This window comes from Saccostrea echinata, unplaced genomic scaffold (genome assembly GCF_033153115.1).
Source record: "Saccostrea echinata isolate AGI-Se365-2 ecotype Australia unplaced genomic scaffold, CSIRO_AGI_Sech_v1 ptg000052l, whole genome shotgun sequence".
In the NCBI taxonomy this organism is placed as follows: domain Eukaryota; kingdom Metazoa; phylum Mollusca; class Bivalvia; order Ostreida; family Ostreidae; genus Saccostrea; species Saccostrea echinata.
This window is the reverse complement of record NW_026889801.1, coordinates 16520403-16541074: the sequence shown is the minus strand read 5'-3', so window position 1 is coordinate 16541074 and position 20672 is coordinate 16520403. Positions and strand designations below refer to the sequence as shown.

General features: G+C 30.7%; 1 protein-coding gene across 1 annotated transcript; it reads left to right on the top strand.

Annotated features, from left to right (window-relative positions):
• Positions 1-13463: 13463 nt before the first annotated feature.
• LOC133204020 (uncharacterized) lies at positions 13464-16745 on the top strand. The gene is made up of 6 exons (XM_061339805.1): positions 13464-13832; positions 14662-14796; positions 14998-15138; positions 15427-15553; positions 15706-15799; positions 15909-16745. The coding sequence occupies exons 1-6, from the start codon at positions 13757-13759 to the stop codon at positions 16098-16100; spliced, it is 765 nt and encodes a 254-aa protein (XP_061195789.1). The 5' UTR covers positions 13464-13756; the 3' UTR covers positions 16101-16745.
• The last annotated feature ends 3927 nt before the right edge of the window (positions 16746-20672 follow it).

The following is a 20672-nucleotide window of genomic DNA, read 5'->3' as shown; positions in this document are numbered from 1 at the left end:
GAAGTAATAAATATAAAATTATTACTTGAAATATGTGCACATCCGGTTTTCCTGTCACATAATTGTTCATCACACAAGCAGAATAATTGGCAATTGACACCATAATTTGGATATCGGCATTCATGAAGGCAGTTTACTCCAAAATAACCGGGTTGACATTCTGAAACTCAAAATAGAAAAAAAGGTGTCTACTTTTTATTTTGATTGTAAAAGGAAATAATTTAATTTTTCTTTTCATGCCCTTTGTCTGATTTAACCGTTTGAATACTTTGTTGAATGAACGGTCTGTAAAATTTTTATGTATCAATATTAGAATGCTCCTTTTGCAAATCACTAATCTTAATACTTTTTAAAAATAAATTTTGTCTGGAAACAATACTGAGATTTACCTTTTGATTGCGAACATCCCGAGGCCACGTGACAGACTGATGGATCACATTTACAAACATGTTGACATCCTTTGCCATAACTTGGGTACCTACAATTGTGGGAGCAATGTTGTCCTATGTATCCCGGGAGGCATTCTGAAAGGAACACGTTTTAATTGTCTAGCGCAAGGTTTATTTTATTAAATAGATTTTACATTTACTAAGACAAAAATTAGAGTAAAATAGGTCACACATTTGCTCATGGGAAACAAACTACCAAACAATGTTTAAAAATGTTACCAGATTTAAAACAGAAATACAGCTTTAATTTCATACTGAAACTGACAATAATTATTTGAAGCAGGAAAAACTTCAAGCAAAATAAAAGAGTTTCAAACCTTTGCATTTTCCATTTTGAGCATGTCTGAAAAATATTATATTTATCATTGATAATAATATCTTGTACCTTATAGTTAAGGCAACGGTAAAATGTCTTTCGTTGTGAGAGAGAAATTAAAACAAATCACAGTTCTTAATGGAACAAAGCACAATCTTCAATGAAACAAAAACAATGCACAAGAAAAAGTACATCTGTAACTGCTGCATCTTTTTGGAGCAATTATCAAACATCGATTCCCTGTGTAAGTCATTCGAGTTATAACTTTACAGAAAAAAAAGAGTGTTTTGCACAAATATTTCAATTGCTTTTATAAAACAGGAAGTTCAGTATTTTTATAAATTTAATAATTGGAGTTCCTGAGTACAATTATCAACTTATTTCTTAATGATAGAAAAATTATTTTTAAATTATAATATACATTTAGAATATTAAAATTGCTTATTGTTATCTTTCAACTTTCATATCGTCAATATATATTCAAAAACAGTGTAAAAAATTATTATCTTAAAACGTCATTCAGAACGTTCTTAATTGACTGCCTGAAGATATTTTATTTCCTCTGAAATTAAAATATCGAACTTTAAAAGGAATTATGCATATATTTATATCCATTTTTTTGAAAATTTTTATCTAAACTTTAATCTTCCAATTACGGACTTTGCTATTTATGTGCCTATCACCTAGCACTAAATATGTAACATAAACTTAACAAATACTCTAATAAACGTTCTCTGGCGAATATTATTGTTTTATTGTATTTGTTTAGATGGAAGGACCGTTTGAATGGGTATATTATATACTACTAGCTTTTTGTAATCCGTTAGAAAATATCCATCACGCTCAATAGTGTCACTAGATGTACGCTTATATCCTTTAATATGGTATAATAATATGCTTTGATATTCAATTTCTTGATTAAAATTAAGTTGGTTTGTCATTGCATTATCGAAAAAAAATTTCTTGATATGATTTAAGAATTTGATAGTTTCATTGATTTACAAAAATCTTTATCATACGTATAAATGATTGTACATAACAAAAGGGTATTGGTAAGGAACATACCATTGAATATTCGCAACAATATATAGTTTCCTTTTTTCTAAATTTCCAAAATACCGATCAGTATGATAAACATCGAAATAAAATATTTGTACTTAATCTGTGCAAGAGTACTTTTCAAAGGACAGTTGAAGCTTGTAGCTTTATTGTTCATGATTCCTCAAGAAATGAAAAAAAAATATGATGCTACCACTTTGACTAATTTGTTTTTGTTGTTTTTTGTTTTTTGTTTTTTGTTTTTTTTTGTTTATAAACATGCATTTGATCATATAAGAAAAAAAAACAATCTTAATTAAATAAAAGCGATTTTTCAGAATATATGAACAAGAAGGCTTTAAATGCAATAAATATATGTTCTGATGACATGAAAAATCTGTCATGTTTATTGACGGCTTCTCATTTCCTGATAATCACGACACTGTTTTGATATTTTGTAACTATTACTAAAATCATAATTTTTATTACCATTGGCCATTTAATGTATGTGCATGAAAAAAAAAAGTTTTACATTTGTTTTAATTTAAATCAAAACTCATTCACTCATTGCTACTTTGTTGAAGTATTGCTATTGGACATTTTGCTACATATTAATAATTTATTAATTCTTTGTGTTAAGGTCATCTGTAACAGTTTTCTTTTCATTCTATCGGTCATATAATCTTTTGCATAAATGTGAAAAAGTTCAACCTGAGTTATATTTATCTTTTGTGATATTTATCAAAAAGACATTTTTTTTTCTTGTATTGGAAATTTTTTTTTGCACATATTAGAGGACTAACAGTCCACCGTATAAACATATTATAGATGAATAACTATTAATAACTACAGACATATAAACATTTTATAGATAACTGATTTCTAATATATAATTTTTTTATTATAACAATTTATTATGCTAAGTATTTTTATTGAAATGTAACAATTATTGATATTTTAGCTTACCAGAAAAAAAATTAAGGAGATTAATCACATAATAACACCGATGAGCTTATAAAGTGACTAAGCTTCATATTCCTTTACAAAAGTATACAACAAAGTGACAAAACTAAGCAAAACTTAATAACAATTACACATACAATTAAGCTAGTACATGTATGAACAAAATACTAATTTAATGTACGATTGAATATGACAACAACGAATATACATGTACGATGTCTATACTGCCTTAAAATAACAATAAACAACATTTTTACAAACTCTGATTTTCTTCCATAAACATACGATTAATGATAGAGTACAGTAAAACTCGTTAAGTACGAACACGGATATAATGAATTTACGGATGTAGGGAAGTCCCTGGCGAAATTCTTTATAAAAATCTATATTGCTAAGTCGCTATGTATACTTTAACGAATTTGTTATATGGATACACATGTATAACGAATTACGGATATAGCGAAGTAAATTCTCAGGTCCCCAGAACTTCTCTATAACCGAGTTTTACTGTATATCATTCTGGTATGTAGAGACCTTGATAAAATTATTTTTAGAATTATTTCAACTTGCATAAGAAAACTGTTTATTTGCTATAAATAATGGACAAATCAACATTTTTTGTATATCCTTGGTATTAACCCCTCCAATATTGTAGAATCAATTGATTATAGAATTTTCAACTGACAGCAGTTCAAAATATACCGGTTGTATTTCAGTATTTTAGATTGAAGTGTTTTAACTTTACACAGGTAGGTACCAGTCACCCAAATAGGATATAATAACCCGTTTCGGATATTATATCCCAAACGGGATATAAATAATTTACAGTATAAAAAATAAAAATGTGAATTTTGGCTACAAATGTCATAAATCTGCATTAAAATACTTAAAAAGGAAAAAGTTTTAGCAAGCAGGTTTTTTCTGCAACCCGACAGTTTGTAAGATTGATCCCCAGGAAGTTAAAGAACTTCCGATGGATCAATCTCCTTTACAATGGGCATACAGAAAAACTTGTTAATCAAAAGTTATTCCTTGATAAGCATCTTGATGCGAATTTATGTTATTTAGAGCCCAGATATTTTTTTTTTTATTTCTTGCAAATAAATTTATATCCCATTTGGGATAAAAATCCCAATCAGGTTATTATGTTCCTTTTTGGAGATTGGTCACAACCTGTTAAAAGTTAAATTGTTATATTTCATTTCCTACTATTCCCAGCTGCAATTTGTATACTAGGAAAATTTTGCTTGTTTATTAAGATTATTTTCCCCAAATGAATTTGTTTATTGACTTCGACAAAAAGAGACTTTTAGATCTGGAAGAAAGTTATAAAGTAAACCACAGTCTGATAAAAAGTTTCAAGCCGTTATGGTTAATCAAAGTAATACATTTTAGATTAAGTATAGTCACTACAAGTATAATTCAAGATTCTACCAGGTCTACTTGGCGGTTTTGAATGCCTAATAGTTAATGACGATGAGTCTGTTAGGATGTTTTATTTGCAAGCATAAATTTGAAGTAGTATTCAAGTACTGCTGTCATTTTCAAAAGCCTTATCCCTTTCCCTCACTACACATTCTTTTCCAATGTCTTTCTTAGGATCTTTGCTATTTAACCATTTTAAGAATTTACGAGTACTACGTACATATTCCCGTGTACCTATTAGCACAGGATGTCAATTTAAAGCGTCATAGACGTTTGGATTCTCTGTCATCATTTTTGTTTCCTCCTAACTTTGTGATTTTGAGAATATTAATGTAATCATTTTCAGTGTTGATTTCGTTCTTTTTGTCTTTGGAATCGCAAGTTTCCCTTTCGTCCAGATCTTCGTACAAGCTATTCCTTTCAGTTCGACTCTCATATTTGACATGTCGGTGTCTTAACTTCTTTCGTATTTTTCAGATAGGGATTCTTCACATTTTTAGATAGACTTAAATCCAACGGCGAGAAGTATTAAGCAAAGAGCATCCACAACACCAATGAGAATCTGAGTTGTTTGTGATTCCTACTTTGATTTGTTTGGTTTTTGCAGATTTCAGCTCATCTAGTGTCTTTTTAGCAGGATGTGTAGTTTGTTTCGGAATTGGATGAAGATTGTCCCTAGATTTTAAATCAGTTATCTTTCTAGCTGAGTAAGTATGTTCTTTTATAACTACATTAAGACCGTATCTTTATAAATGGGAAGGCGCACTATAAAAAAAATAAAAGAGCTTGATCAAGGAATTTTTCATATGTCTGTGACACAAGAATGAAAATTTAACCTATATGATATGAAGTTTCCAAATACCTTTACAATATTTATTCTTATCATACCACTTTAAAAAGTATACACGAAATTTAAGAGCGGGACTTTGTAAAAAAGTTGAAAGTCTATATATTTAATTCCGTGGAAGAAATATGTTCTAGTACTAACGTGGACATTGTAGTTTACACTGAAAAAATAATTAAAAATATCAGAAACATTGTTTAATATACATTTGGTAATTGCATAGGTAGATAATATTAATATTCTACTGTAAAGTATTTATTCCAAACCTGCCCAATCTTTGCATGCTGTAGAGACGTGTATGTCAAAGTATTCCTCTGTATAGATGCATACATGTATGTTTTGGCATGACTTACAATAACCTGGGTATCTACACGGAATTGAACAATTCAAACATATATAATCGAAGGGACATTCTAAAATTAAAGAGTAAAGCGTTGTGTAAGAAACTGATTCCTTAATTTGTCATACCTTTGCAATCTTTCGAGATCCCGTCGAAAAAAAAATCCGGGACAACACAATTTCTCACCATCCCGGAGAATCAAAAAGCTCATTTTAGTAGCAACAATAATGTGTGTAATCATTATTTTTTTTTCTCAGACTGTCCCTTTGCTGAAAAAAAGAATAGATAAATAAATAAATAAAACGATGAACTTTTGAAAAATTAAATATAGCATAAATGTTTTTTTTTTGGTTTTGTTTTAATTTCCAAACAAGTAAACTATCTAAATAATATTTATTATAAATAAAAATCTAAATAATATATATTATATTATAATTATATATTATGATTCCGTAAGGTTGGCATCGACTGCTGGCTGTATACACAAAACAAGTTAATTAACAAGAAATTAACAAGACAAATTTCTGTTAGATACATTGCAGATGTGAACGCTAACCTTCATGAGGGCAATCAAAAAACATATGTTAACTCAATTTTTATATAATTGATAAATTCAAATTATCTCACGTAACTATTATTTAAAAATTCTCTGAATTAACTTCAAAATAAGGATGTGTTGAGGTTCAATTAGTCGACAGCTGATTCAAAAGATCCATTATTATTGATTATTATCCATTTACACGTTCATCTCATAGAAGATCAGAATTGTAAAATGTTTGAACAAATAAACATATTTTCCTAAAAGTTGTAAATCCGATGACACCAATAGTAAAATGGCCTCTTTCCGTTATTAATTACAAAAGGCAAGTGCGTTTATGCATTTTAGAGCATTCATGTATTTGCATTTTTTCAGCGTTAAAAAAATGTCACTAAGTAAAAGATAACGATAGATAAACCAAAGAGTAACAACACTACACAGGAAGAAGTATAAACTGTCTTTTATTTAGCAATTTTAATAAAATATCATTTGAACAGTAACTAGATCCGAGGATCCATATCTCGTCAGGTTGGCATGCTCGGATCATCAGATCAAAGGAAAGGCGGGTCAAGAGATCAAATGCGAATAGCTCTTCGGGTTAGTCTCTGTAATGATGATAAATTTATCATATGTCCCTCTACTATTGGGTAAATATAATAGAATTTTTTAAAATCAATCATTTCTTGCTTATTAATTAATTAAAACATTTTTCATGGAACTTTTAGCTGACAGGCAAGAAAACTAAAAAGAAAACATCGTCAGTTCCCGAGAATGGTGATATACCTGGATTTAGGTTACCATATTGTGGGGATCCTTATCAAACCGTCAAGTGCAATCAACGATTAACTTCAGCCAGAGACGCTGGAAAAATAATAACCACTGTTACTAGAAAAATTTTAGTGGCAATTCTTTTTTTTTATTTATTACATACCGAATTAAAAAAAAAAAAAAAAAAAAAAAACACCATCAGACTTCTTTTTGATAATACCAATAATAATAAATTCCCTCAATGTCTTTTAACAATACTACAATTTCTAAAATGTAGATTTCCCCGTTACATCGGAGTCTACAGGCAAGATCCAGTATTATCTATCTTCTTCACAGAGAAAAAGACGAATTTCCTTTTCATGGTTGTTCTTCTTACTAGTATTAAGCCAGTTTATGTTAAAATCTTTTCTTCACAGATCTGTGCTGTCAATGACTTGATACATGTAACTCTGAAAGTTGCACTTGGAATGGATGCAACTTAAAGTTTGTTTACTTTCATGACCAATAATGTTTCAGGATACATCCTCAAAATCACTTTTGAGAGCTAAAGAATTAGGAAATCATAATAACGTTTTCAGGTCAATTTTTTTGTAACTATTAAATGAAAATGTATTCTATCCCCATCGTATGCAATTTATCAGTTTATGTATAAATTGATTCTAAGACATGTTATCATGGCTGTATTATGAATACTGATATATTTGACCATGAGAGGGAGGGACATTTGTTTATAAACACACTTCTTTGTATTTTGGTTCCCTTTGTATTAAGTATGAGAGGTACAGATACCATTTTTTTTTGATGGAAAAATCCTTCAGTACATATGAGAAAAAGTACATTTCCCTAATATGATTGATTGTATATTGTTTTACGTCCCATTCGAGAATTTTTCACTCATATAGAGACGTCACCAGATACCGGTGAAGGGCTTCAAATTTTGACCTTTACTCGGCACTCAGGGCCATTGAGCAGTGAGGGATCTTTATCGTGCCAACGCCTGCCGTGACACGGGGCCTCGGTTTTTAAGGTCTCATCCGAAAGACCCGCAACTTTCACTTCAAAGTGCCGAGAGCATGGCGAAGGAACAGTTGCTACCTATTTTTTATCGACTTAGGTCTGTCGCGGCCGAGATTCGAACTCACGACCTCCCGATCACGGAGCGAGCGCTCTACCGACTGAGCTACCGTGAACGGTCATTTCCCTAATAAATTTGGTGGATAATTATAAGTAACGGGCCTGTGTCAGTCGATGTTTTGATTCTGTTGAAAGTGAGCAATGCAAAATATTTTAGTCTATCAAAATCTGTGTATATAAGATACATACTCTATATTAGAACATGTGCACGAATCCTGCATGCCTACAGCTGTGAAATTTATCGAATGAAAATATACATTGTTTTTATAGACTCGATTCAGAATCCTCTAGGGTCTCTATCGGGTATGATTCCCTGAATGTATCATTGAAATAAAAGGAAATTTCCTTTGTTATTGTTTTACAATAACTCATTTTACTAATGTGTACGTACTTTATAAATTCTGAATGAACTCTTTCAAAAGCTATTGCTTCAAGTTATACACACAACATTGGAACACTTATTTTGTTTTCAATAACTGTCGATCAGTCAATGGTTTAGTAATGACAATTAGTACGTAGAGTTATGTTTTAATTAAAAGTGACTTGCCTGTTGTTTTTTGAGGCACAATATAACATGCATAATTTGGCATTCCTTACATGGAAATGAATCTGTGTCTGTAAATGTGTACGTTCATCTTAAAAAAATATGCTTGCTTGCCCTCTCCCGACTCTGGATAAAAATATTCGGTCGGTAGGTTGGGGGAATTTTTTTTCATTTAAAAACACTTAAGAATATGATGTTAAAATGATTATTAATGGGATGAGAAAAAATTAAATATGAATGAAAATAATTATTTGTTTTCTGGAGTTTAAAATTTTGAGTCGGGGCATTTTTAGTCAATCGCTCGGGAGAGGGCAAACATTTTTTTTTAAAAATGGCCTAAAGTGGTATCTACAAGATATCCTCTTAAAAACAAAATAGGAAATTAGAACTCTACACGATCTTTGACTGTAAACCCTATCCCTATTTAAAGTCATTGAATTCGTGAATATATCAAATAATATTGATACTTTCGTTTTTCAAACGAAATTATTGTCCATTTTAGAGACAATTGAAATTGAATATTTTAACCAGTGGATAGCTGTATTGGAACTCGCCAGTAACAAAAGAACTTGTTCTACATAAGGGACCCATTACTAAATTTGCAAGTAAATATGATAAGTTGAAACCTTTCGCTTCATTAATTCAGCTTCAAGTCATAATTACCTCCCACAATTTACTCTAATTACTCTATCAGAACATGTCATACCAACTGTGTTTGAAACAAAAACTGCCTTACGACCAAGAGTGTATTCGGTTTATTTCCCATCAAGATCTTAAAACTTTAATATTTTGAAAAATACTGACTAAAATATAAAACGAGGCAGACAATCAATCCCTAAACTAGATGTTCCTGTTAAAATTTTACATTAGCAAGTCTCCCGCCCAATCCGAGTTTGAATATACATGTATACATCTTTTACAACTGATAAGAATTGTGTAAGAACCTGAAAAGACATGGTCAAAAGTCAAATTTTGGTATTATTTTCGTATGAACACGAACATAAGCCCTTCTTTTTTGCTTCTAAGTATTCTAAATCAGAACATTAAGTATATATGGAAGATGCAGTGTCGCTTTTTCAAGTATAACTTTTTGCGTTGTTATTGTTATCCACAAAGTATCTATATTTAATTTGTATTGTATTTTCTTTTATGGATTGATTCTTTGTTGTTACATGTAAGTGTCATGTCCTCTGTGTTGTGGATATTGACTCTTTCTACCTTTATTGCGTGTGTATCAATTTTCAATTTGTCTAAGTTGCAGAAAAAAGACAGCTTGTTGAAGAATGCACAAAAATGCTGCTATGTTACAAAAGAGAAAATAACAATCATCAAATATTGCGAAGAGATATTTAGAAATGGTTACTTGCCTTAAAATTTTCCTCAATTTATAAGCATCCAAACGTTAAAATTATGATGGTAAAAATGATTGAAATTTAAAGAATGTATGTATATGATTAATAGTTAATTGTTTTCTACGAGCTACATCTAAATAAGGAAGGAGTTCTTGTCCATCATAAGAAAGAAGGTGGTATATAAGTTGCAACGTTGAACAACTAAGGCTCAACGACTAATTTAAACATTTTTACAACGTTTAAACAACGTTGAAAATGCAGCTTATTTTCAACGTTGATTGTTCCTTGATATTTCAACGTTTAAACAATGTTGAATATTTAGCATATATTCAAGGTTTAATGTTTGCTGTTATTTCAAGGTAGAAACAACGTTGAAGATGCAAAATATTTTCAACGTTGAATGTTCGTTTCCATGTTGAAACAATGTGGCAGATGCAACATATTTTTCAACGTTGAGAAACTGAGAAACATTCAACTTTAAGCAACATGTAATGTGCATCTTATTGTCAACGTCAAAATAGTAAGAGTTATTCAACGCATTGACACGTTTCATTGGACTTTCGAAACTGTTCACTATCCGTTATCTTCACATTTCATTGGAAAGAATTGGGCTTACAACAATTTTAATATGTATTTTTATACAAACCATGGCATCTACATTCACCACTTCTTTCAATATGATCAATATGTAAATTAATTGTGAATATAGTATTTTTGCGTAAACGAAAAAAATATGCTTAATTCATAAACTTTTCGGATTTTTAAATTTTTTTTAAATTATGGCTTCTATATCCAAAACGTTACTATAATTGCAAAGACTGTATATGAAGTCAACATGATGTCAACAAAATATCAACGTTTCTACATCAAAATCATTCCAACCAAAATTCAAACTTATTTCAACCAATGTTCAACCTTTATTCAGTAATTATATCTGACGTCGAAACAACGTTTAAGTTTCAACGCTGCCTCAACTTTCATTTGCAACCAAAATTCAACTATAAATCAATCTAAGTTCCACCCAAAATAAAGGCGGGGAGTTTGAAAGTTTTCTAAAGGTGAACGCAAAGACGATCGACAATTTTTTTGCTGACATTGTAAATCAATAAGACATTCAGTATAATAAAATAAATTGTGCCTGTTTTGGAGGGTAATAGTTGAAATTGACACCCCACCCTCCAAAACAGGCACCATTTATATACTGTGTACTTTATATTTTATTATTGTTCATTTGTGTTTAAACAATGTATAAAATCCTTTCCCTGTTGAACGACACTCACTTAATAAGTTACTTTAATAAAATATTTTTAATATCATCTTTTTAATTACAAATAAAATAATATACCATATCACGGTTTCAGTACGTAATTCCCAACATAACACTTTTACAATTCAAATGTTTGCAAAAAGCATTGAATTAGATTGCTTACAGTCCCATGACGAACACAATTGCACTGTTTACAAAATAAAGTATATTTAGCTTTATTAAGGAAGGAAATTGGAAATATGAGAAACTTCTTGATATGTATTACATGTACTTAAAATAATCACCGTAAAACAAATCAACTGAATACATATAGAATTAAATGAGTAAGATATGTACTTCGTACCATTTTCATCACATGTTTCAGTTTTTCGCCACGTGACGGTTAGAAATATAATATCTATTTTGAATGTTGATAATGATATAAAGTATAAAAAATATTTACACATTTTCGATTAAAAGAATTTAACATCTTTCAGAAATGTCTGGTAGCTAGTTTGTGCAGTTTCGAAAGTTCTCCCAATCTTGCGGGAAATATGAGAAATAGTTTAAAATCCCGACTTCTCTTGAAAGATTGATTGATAGAACACATTTTAAGGACATTAGTCTGCTTCCAGCACGTATATAAACATTTTAATGTTATGTTCATGTTAAAAGAAATCAGTATTTCGTTCTTCTGCTCAAATAACCTATTGAGTCTGTCACTGCACTTTTAGGTTAATGTCATAATATGCTTATCAAAGTTTCGATTTCCTTCATATTCTTTATCTTCGTGCAGTTTCTCAAATCTTCAAATCAAGTATCGATACATTTATTTTAATGAATGGTTTGTTTTATTTTATTGATTATATTTAAAGAAGGGTGATGAATTTCCTTCTTTGGATCACTTGTGCTGCATCAAATCAAGGGTACTGACGTCATACATGACAAACGTTATGTTTCGTAAAACTCTGCAATATGATTGTCAAATGGTGATATTTTGTATGATTAAAAGATGTAGTCGATAAAACGAAAGTGATCAGATTTTTACTTATCATCATCAGGTCTAATTGATTTTTGTTAGTTTTTTAAAATTCTACTTATGTTACAATGATACTCATAAATCGTGCCCTCAGACCTCCCTTAACATAGCTGAGTAAGTGTTAAAATACTTCCTTTCCGGAAAACAAAATCTTCAATTAATATTTTTCGGCAAAATGTGTGCACGTTTACTTTAGAGGGGATAAAGCTTCCTGTTTAGTATACGTGCTAATAGTTTGCAGGGCTAATTGTATGTAAGTCTTATTTTGAGCACCGGCTTATAAATCCACGGATATGACTTTGATTTTGTGCTCAGTCTGTAAGTAAAATCTACATTATAATTTGAAAGTTCCATAGAGAATTTCTTTGATTTATGATTTCAGTTCATGCAAGATATAAATAATAAATCCTAATCCTAATTTCTTTAGTTGAATAGAGAAGTAAAAGAAATAAAATAAAATCAGGTATTATTATTTTCCTATTTCATACGGTACATAAGAAAATGTAATACTGCTCTGAATTATGCAGCGGTGTTGATCAAATGGCAGACACTTATAATTTGTTTTAAAGTTTTTCATATGCATTGCTTCAATGCAGGTGGCTAAAACAATCATAATTACTTTTAAATGAAGGTATCTTCGTTTCATTTTGTACCCGAAATGTGCTTAAAAAGCCATTGTATGGCTTGTACAAAAATATCTTATAAGAAGTCCTTCTTACCCACACAATTGGAGGTAATTTCCACCAATTTTGCATCCAATTTTACATGATAGTAAATTCACCTTTTTCTGAAGCAAGATAAGATATCCACGGATATCCATAAAATGTCTAAAGTGAATCATTATAAATCAAATTTTGTACCTACAACAGCCTTTTTTAACACTTATGATATTAAATCCCTTACATAGAATTAAATTTTCATACATGTAACACTTTAAACTTATGGTCACAATCAATTTATGCTTAAATATCTTGGTATTTCAAATAAATGGCTGCAAATTATGCTGTAATATTTTCTTGGAACCATACCATTGCAATTTAATTTTTAAATGAATGCAATGCACAGGGTTAATTATAAATATTTATCATAATGCACAATGTCATATTTCAGTTCTTCTTCTTCGTGTGATATGTATTCTGCAAACGAAATTAGACTGTGCAAGGTAATGATAATTTCTTTTATGCGTAAACTCCCTCACACTCATGATAATATTATAATTATTCTTCTTTGTTCAAAATTTATAATCTGAGACGCGATTTGTTGAAAAATCTTACTGTGAATGTTTATGTTTTCAAGGGCAGTCTGCTTTCGGGACGTGCTAGCATTTTATTCCTCATCAAAAGCCTGTGAGTTCTATCAAGCCACATTTACAGCTATTTTTCATGGTATTTGTTTTTATATTACACATACATGTTTTGGAATGTTGTTTTTTTTTCCTTCTTTACACTGATGAAGATTAAACTGCCAAAGGAAGAAAAAGGTATCATATCAGGTTAATTTATTGCCTTAAAAATGCTTAAATGTAGCTATTTTATCTCAGATGACAAACGTGTAGAAATAGAACAAAGAAAAAGTATATATCTTTCCTAAAGGAAGCAAGATGAAATGATATATTGAAAATTAATGTATATTAATTTATAGAGAACAAGAACAATTGTATTATCAATTGTTCCCTGACTAATGATAATGTGAAAAAGTCTGGTGTACAGTATGAAATTGAGGAAATAAAAGTAACTTTCTCCCCGGAATTGCAGTTCACAATGTACAAGCCATGTGGTAGCTATGGCAATACTGATGCGATCATTAATATTATCTGTGAAGAGAAGACATTATATGGTAGGTGAACATTTCATTTTACCAAACGTTGAGACTCTCTCTCTCTCTCTCTCTCTCTCTCTCTCTCTCTCTCTCTCTCTCTCTCTATATATATATATATATATATATACATGTATATATATATATATATATATACATGTATATATATATATATATATATATATATATATATATATATATATATATATATATATATATATATATATATATATATATATATATATATATATATATATATATATATATATATATATATAACTTTTAACCTAAAGGAGAGCACCGGCGTATAAACTATGTCATTTATGTAACGTAGGCGTATGATATCCGAAGATTTTCCCAAGATAGTCTCATTTTATAATGAGCAATTCACACTTTTTATGTCATTGTACATGTATTTATTTATCAAGTCTTCGTTCGTATTTATTAGTTTTTCATCTTACTGAGAACATTCATACCACCTGTCATAAATCAGATGTCATAAAATCTTCCTCCTAGCAAATATGCTTTGATATAAGGAAAGACTGCAAAGTATATCGGGGAAAAATCTGAATTTTAAGGTGCATGTTTCACGAATTTAAGACCCAGCAAAAAAGATCATAGTGCATTGTCTTAATGAACAGAAACCTTGTTTAGATTTGCTGCGGGATGTTTTTTTCCGCATAAATGTCTGAATTAAGTTACACTCTACAAATTTTTGTTATAGTCTGATATGATAGTTTTTGCTTGAGAAACAGCATGTTTTAATACAATTTTAATATAATTTTAACACTCTTTCTATATATACCTTTTTTTAATTGATGTGTTAAAAAAGGGTATTTTTTTCACAAAGAAAGGGGAGTCGGGGAGTCTTGTTCTAAATCATCACAGTGTAGACAAGGAACCGGTCATTTGTCCTGTAATGCAACTAGTGGAGTCTGCGAATGTGAAGAAGGCTACATAATGATGTACAATAAATGTTTCCATGGTAATCTGAATGAGCTCATGTCGTATATTTCAATCGGAACATACTGATTAACTTATTTTTTTGAATTGATAACTAAAAATTACGAAGGTACGCTTTAATCTGATTTAGTGAAGTACGTGTATGTTTTTACATTAAACAAGTTGCTATTCTTGTATTCACTTTTTCATTCTTTTTTTTTTTTTTTTTTTTTTTTTTGCACAGGTAACCTGTCGTTAGATGATAGTTGTGATATAAATGAGCAATGCAATGGATCTCCTGAAGATTTATTTTGTTCACAAAACGGTTCTGGGAAAATATGTTCACGTACACTTGTGTCAAAAATCAGTTCCGTTAACAATAACGGTAAAATCTTAGGAAATAATCCCAGCTGAATCTTTACTTTGGTAATTTACACATGCTTGTTAAGAAAAAAAAAATAAATGTGAAGATATAGTAAACATGTTCAAAAGTCCAACTAAACATTATGTAAAAAGAATTTGAATCAGGTGCCATGGAAGAGTGGGCATAAGTTAATTAAGTTATAACTTAAGTTTATGCTATCAATCACCGTTTGTTATCACCTTATCATTGAATAACCCTATATTCTAGTTAATCAAGAAACATAATTTACAATAAACATTAATTTCGTAGAGAGAAACAATGAGAATGTCAGCTTATTCATTGGATCTGGAATAGGAGGAATTACTTTAGGTGTTCTTGTATGTGGAATTCTGTACATTATTCTTATTTGGAGTAAGAGAAAGGCAGATCATAAAAGGTACTTCACTATAATTAGTAAGGTGATTAGTAAGTAATGCAAATAAATACAATACATTTGCATGGTGGCTTTCTGATAAGGTTTCACGTAAAGTATTCTGATGAAAATATTACAGAGTATTCCTACTATTTTATATTTTATTCCTCATTTAGACAGGTATATGAGGCCTCTACACCTAATTACTATAACCTTGAAAAGAGAAATGCTGGTGAAAACACGGAAGAAACAGGAAAACACACATCTAAGGTGTGTATAAAATTTTAAATTTTGCTTGCAATTGTGTAAGACACTTTTGAATACATCTGTACATGTTTGACCTGTTTTGAATAAATTTAATGAAAAATATATTTAATAGGTATCAAACGAAATACAACTTGGTAACCCTTTCTGCGGCCAAGAGAACGTTAATCAAAACGACATTTACAACCATCTCAATGAAGACAACTCTGTGACAGATATCGCATCAGACTACGACCATGCATGCTTTGTTAATCAGGAAAAAGATACATACAATCAGCTAGGGTTATACAACACAAAAAGAAATTAAAGCTTCATTTGAATATGCTGAAAGTAATTTATTTTCTCAATATGCATAACTATCACATACATCCAGAAACTACAAATACATTTTAGTAGATTTTTTTGAATAATTTAATGGCGTTTGTCTCAAATCTGTTTAATAAGACATATCCAAAAGAACGTTATTCCTGGCTGACAGAATCTGTGAGCACCATCGCCAAAGAGCCTATAGAGAAGTTCTTAAAGCAATGAATAAGACATTTGTATTTTTTTTTTAGAGAATCTTAATTAATTGTATACAAATTAAAGTGAACAGATTCTAAATTTGGTAGGAGACAACACTCAGTATAAGCTCCTACATGGCTTGTACCAAAAGCTTTACAGTTTACACAAAACGCTTTACACAAAAAAACTGCACGGCTTACATGAAAGCTGCAGATATTGCTTTGTACGTGTTTCTCACACACTTTTGTCTAGATTTGAATTTTCTATTCAGAATTTTTAAATTTGAATTGTTACTATGTTAACAAAATAATTAAGAATCGCTAATTTTCATAAAGCATTACACATGTAAGCATTACACAAGTACTACGTAAACAGATTGAAATATTCAATGTCCAGTTGTTATTATTCGAATTCACTATTGCAATTCTGTAGTAAGTCAGTTATTGATTCGATGTGATAGAATTGATCAATTTGCAATTGATTTATGTTAGCAAATTTTTGTAATGCTTTTGATATAGTTTAAAAAAAGAATTCCTTTTCGAGTAATTTAGGTGTTCATAATTTGCAATGTCGAAAATAAATACAACGGAACCATCTCACACCTTTTCTTCATCATTGTCGAGATGAGTGGTGGGTGGGGATAAGATTATTGAGAATTTTCTATTGTGTCTCAAAAGCTTTAAATAACTTATAGCGATATCCAGACTAGTTTCTCCAGTGGGGCCAGGTTAAAATTTAGAAAATAAACTTTATTTAGAATATAGCATGTAAAATAAAAATATTGAACAAGTTTTGCTTTACACAAAGCCTAACATTTACAAGCTGTCTCTTTAGTTTCAATATAGTCACAGAATAAAAAAATGTGGAATGTTACATTTTGAGCTATAAACCTGGGTAAAATTATTTACTTTATTGATTTTAATAACGGTTTTTAGTAAATAGTAAATGTAACTAGCCAGTACTCAGTTGTTCTGTAAGAAGGTGGCTATATAAACCCTGAAATCCACTTGCTTTTATACAGTCTCATATTCTAACAAACAAAAAGAAGTTTTAAAGCGCAGACAAATCCCTCAATGGCTTCCGAAAACTTCTTCTGAGTTGCAAACAGAAAAGACCACGCTACTAGATTAAGGACATCCATAGGAAATACGCCTTAAAATATTCCGAGAAAATGAATACAGTGTTGATATTTTTAAAAGCAAGAGTTTTGATACATGGGAATTTTGTTATATACAAATATATATACAGTACCCCAACCAGACACCAAAGACTTCTCAGAAAGCTGTCCTTTGGGACTGCTGTGGGTCTGCTCTTAGAGCGCTATGGCACTGCTGTGGGAGATTGCTCTGGGATCGCTGCGGGACTGCTGTATAAAGCAAATCCAGCAATCCCTGCTGTCCGGGACTGCTTTGTACACCCTTTCTGGGACTGCTTTAATTTGTATATTCTGAGTGACAAGAAAGAAACGCCCCTTGTATATCCCAAATTTGCAGGTGGTCTTCTGTGGTTTTGTTTGCATTCAGCCGAGAAGTTGTCCAAGTAACAACATAATGCATTTCTCAAAAAAATTAATAAGTATGGTAGGAGACTGGAGAAAAAATGTAACATTAATATATGTGAACAAACGATCACGGATCATTGCGGTGTAAAATCAGTTAGAAAAATCGTTTAAAAATAATAGTGATTTGCATTCCCAGATATAAAATAAATCGGAACTTAGAAAAAGATTTTTTTAAAAAAAAAATTCTTCTATTTAACATAAATGCAGGTGTTTGAAACAAAACAATATATATAAAAGTATTTTTAATTAATTAATTCTGTGCAATTATGTACTCAAAATTTTCATTTTTTTTCCCTACGACCTGAATAGGAAAACAATCATGTCATTAAAGATAAATATTAAAAAACGACATGCTATTCTGGAAAGTTATTTATTTTTAAACTAAAAAGGCCGCTATCATGAAGAAAAAAAAACTTTAAATGCACTTTTTAACCGCTTCAATGTATTTATAACCTTGTAATAATTAATTCTTTTTTTCCCATGATAACTTTTTCTGCCATTCTCCCGTCATATAAAGAACGTGGGCAATTGTTTTTTTTATAAATAAGTTTTACAAAATATATACATTTTTAAATATGGTTTAAAATATTGAAAATTGTATTTTATTTCTTTTCTTTTTTATGTGTAAGTAGACAAGATATACTTAAGAACTGCATTGTCGGGTCGATTAAAAGACATACACAGTGTATAAAATGTTTCAACACCTGGCTGAGATTTCAATCACCTTTTGGTATGAATAACAGACAGTCCACGCGTATAGACATATATAATGTCTATATATTAGAGATAATAGACAGATTAGTTTATTTTCGTGTCAAATTAATATGCTTCTTGAGTACATGTGTTTATTTATTGTGAAGGCCTCTTTTCGACTTTTATTTCTCTTTATTTATATACTGTATTTTTGCTAACTACTAAGAAACAGTTGTCACACAGGAATTGTGAATATACAGTAAATGTAACATGTTCATGTATAATATAACACCTTTCTCCTAAAAAAAGAAATGTATCACTAATTTCTATTGCTTTATATTACTTACATTGTTTGTTGATACAATATGTAATCTTAGCTAGGACTAAAGTCCACCCATTAAATTTATTAACCCCGCCTATTGGGACTGCTAGGACTGCTTTTTGGAACTGCTGGGACTGCCTTCTGGAACTGCTGGGACTGTTGGGACTGTTGTTTGACTTCTTTGGGACCGCTATTCGACTGTTCTTGTACTGCAATGAGACTGCTCTTGGACTGCAGTGGGACTGCTCTTGGACTGCTTTCTGTGAGGATGGTAAAGTATGAGATCTCTGCTGAGTACGGCAACGGCGACATCACTTATATCAGCTGTTTGCCACGTCAGAAGTTTAAAATTAGTATTCTAGTATACCGGTCCCTATAAATATGGCGCTAAAATACAATGTAGGTGCCGCCGAAAGCGGTGTACAATATAATATGATCGCGTGTACGATCGACAAAATCGATAAAAAAGGCCACAAATCGCAAAATTGAGCCAAAAATCGTGTTCCTTGTGAAAAATTGGGTTTAAAAAACTGGTTTTTAAACACAGTTTTTAAATGAGAATTAAAAGGTTTTGTAAAATAACGTACTTGTTTAGTAAATAAAACTCCATTTTGCGTTGTTTAGGAATGTGGTCACATGATCAGCTTTTGACGTAAACTCATAAATATTCATGACGTGCGTCACTTGTGTTTTGACGTAATGAAGACTGATGAAGAAGTAGCTGATAAGGACTCAAAGTGAAATGCTACTAAAATTGCGAGATTTTTATGAGAAATGCAGGGATTTAACAAGTGATCACTTATTACTAGTAATTGGTTGATTGAATTGTGCATCACCATTGATTTGAAAGAAAACAATATTCTGAATATGGACATTAGGAGGTTAGGATATCGAGCTTAAGTAAACGGTAAGTCGCTTTTACCAATTACTTGCCAAAACTTAGCGCACAATATCGGGCACGTTTCAATATTAGACCAAGGCTAATTCATCCAAGTTTCGCAAAACTTTCCTGTTCTTCCGGTTCTTTGTAAGCAAAAATTGCATTAATAACTTCAATAAGCCCAAAGTGATATAGATGCGAGCATGGGTGAATGTAAAACAGTTACAATATCCGAGCTTTATATACTCTAACTCTAATCCGTAGATCACATACAATGTCATATTTAATTAACGGTTTGTTTAAGTTTTGCATGTTTCATGCTTTACTCCTATAAGATGGTATATCGGAACGATTCGACATTAGGCTGATTCATGCAAATTTTTTGTCACAAAAGGCACTTGGCAGTGCCTTTTGTAAGCAAAAATTACATGAATTAGCCCGAAGTCAGGAAGATTTAAGAGTGGATTTATAAAACAGATCCAATCTTAAAACAATATACCCTTACCCTAATCACTCGATCGAATGCGTTTTGTTGAAGCGAGGGGAAAATGGCGGTTTGTTTACATTCTGCATAGCAACGACAAGGGAAATAACTGCTCATGCGCTATCGCGTGATTCTGGGGACCGGCATACTAGAAACTTCCCCCCAAAAAATATGCAGAGCTACAAAGATCGTAAATGTTCAACGATATACGGATTTATTTTGCTTTGAAATGAAGTGTGTATTCTTTCATACAAATTCCTTAACATGAAAAGTGCTGAAATCACTTCCTCGTGTATTATACGTAAAATTACATGTAAAATTTAGCCATCATTCGAAAAACTTCCTAAAAGGACGTAACACCAATCGAAATAATACTAAATTATAGAATAAAGCAACAGCGCACGTAGAATAGGCTCCCTGCAATTTTCAGAATAT

What these genes read in the sequence shown, in the direction of transcription:
- LOC133204020 (XM_061339805.1), top strand. Translation starts at nt 13,757, where the DNA reads ATGTACAAGCCATGTGGTAGCTATGGCAATACTGATGCGATCATTAAT. An exon ending in GTACAATAAATGTTTCCATG is followed by an intron (nt 14,797 to 14,997) that starts GTAATCTGAATG and finishes TTTTTTGCACAG; the next exon opens with GTAACCTGTCGTTAGATGAT. An exon ending in CAGGAAAACACACATCTAAG is followed by an intron (nt 15,800 to 15,908) that starts GTGTGTATAAAA and finishes TATATTTAATAG; the next exon opens with GTATCAAACGAAATACAACT.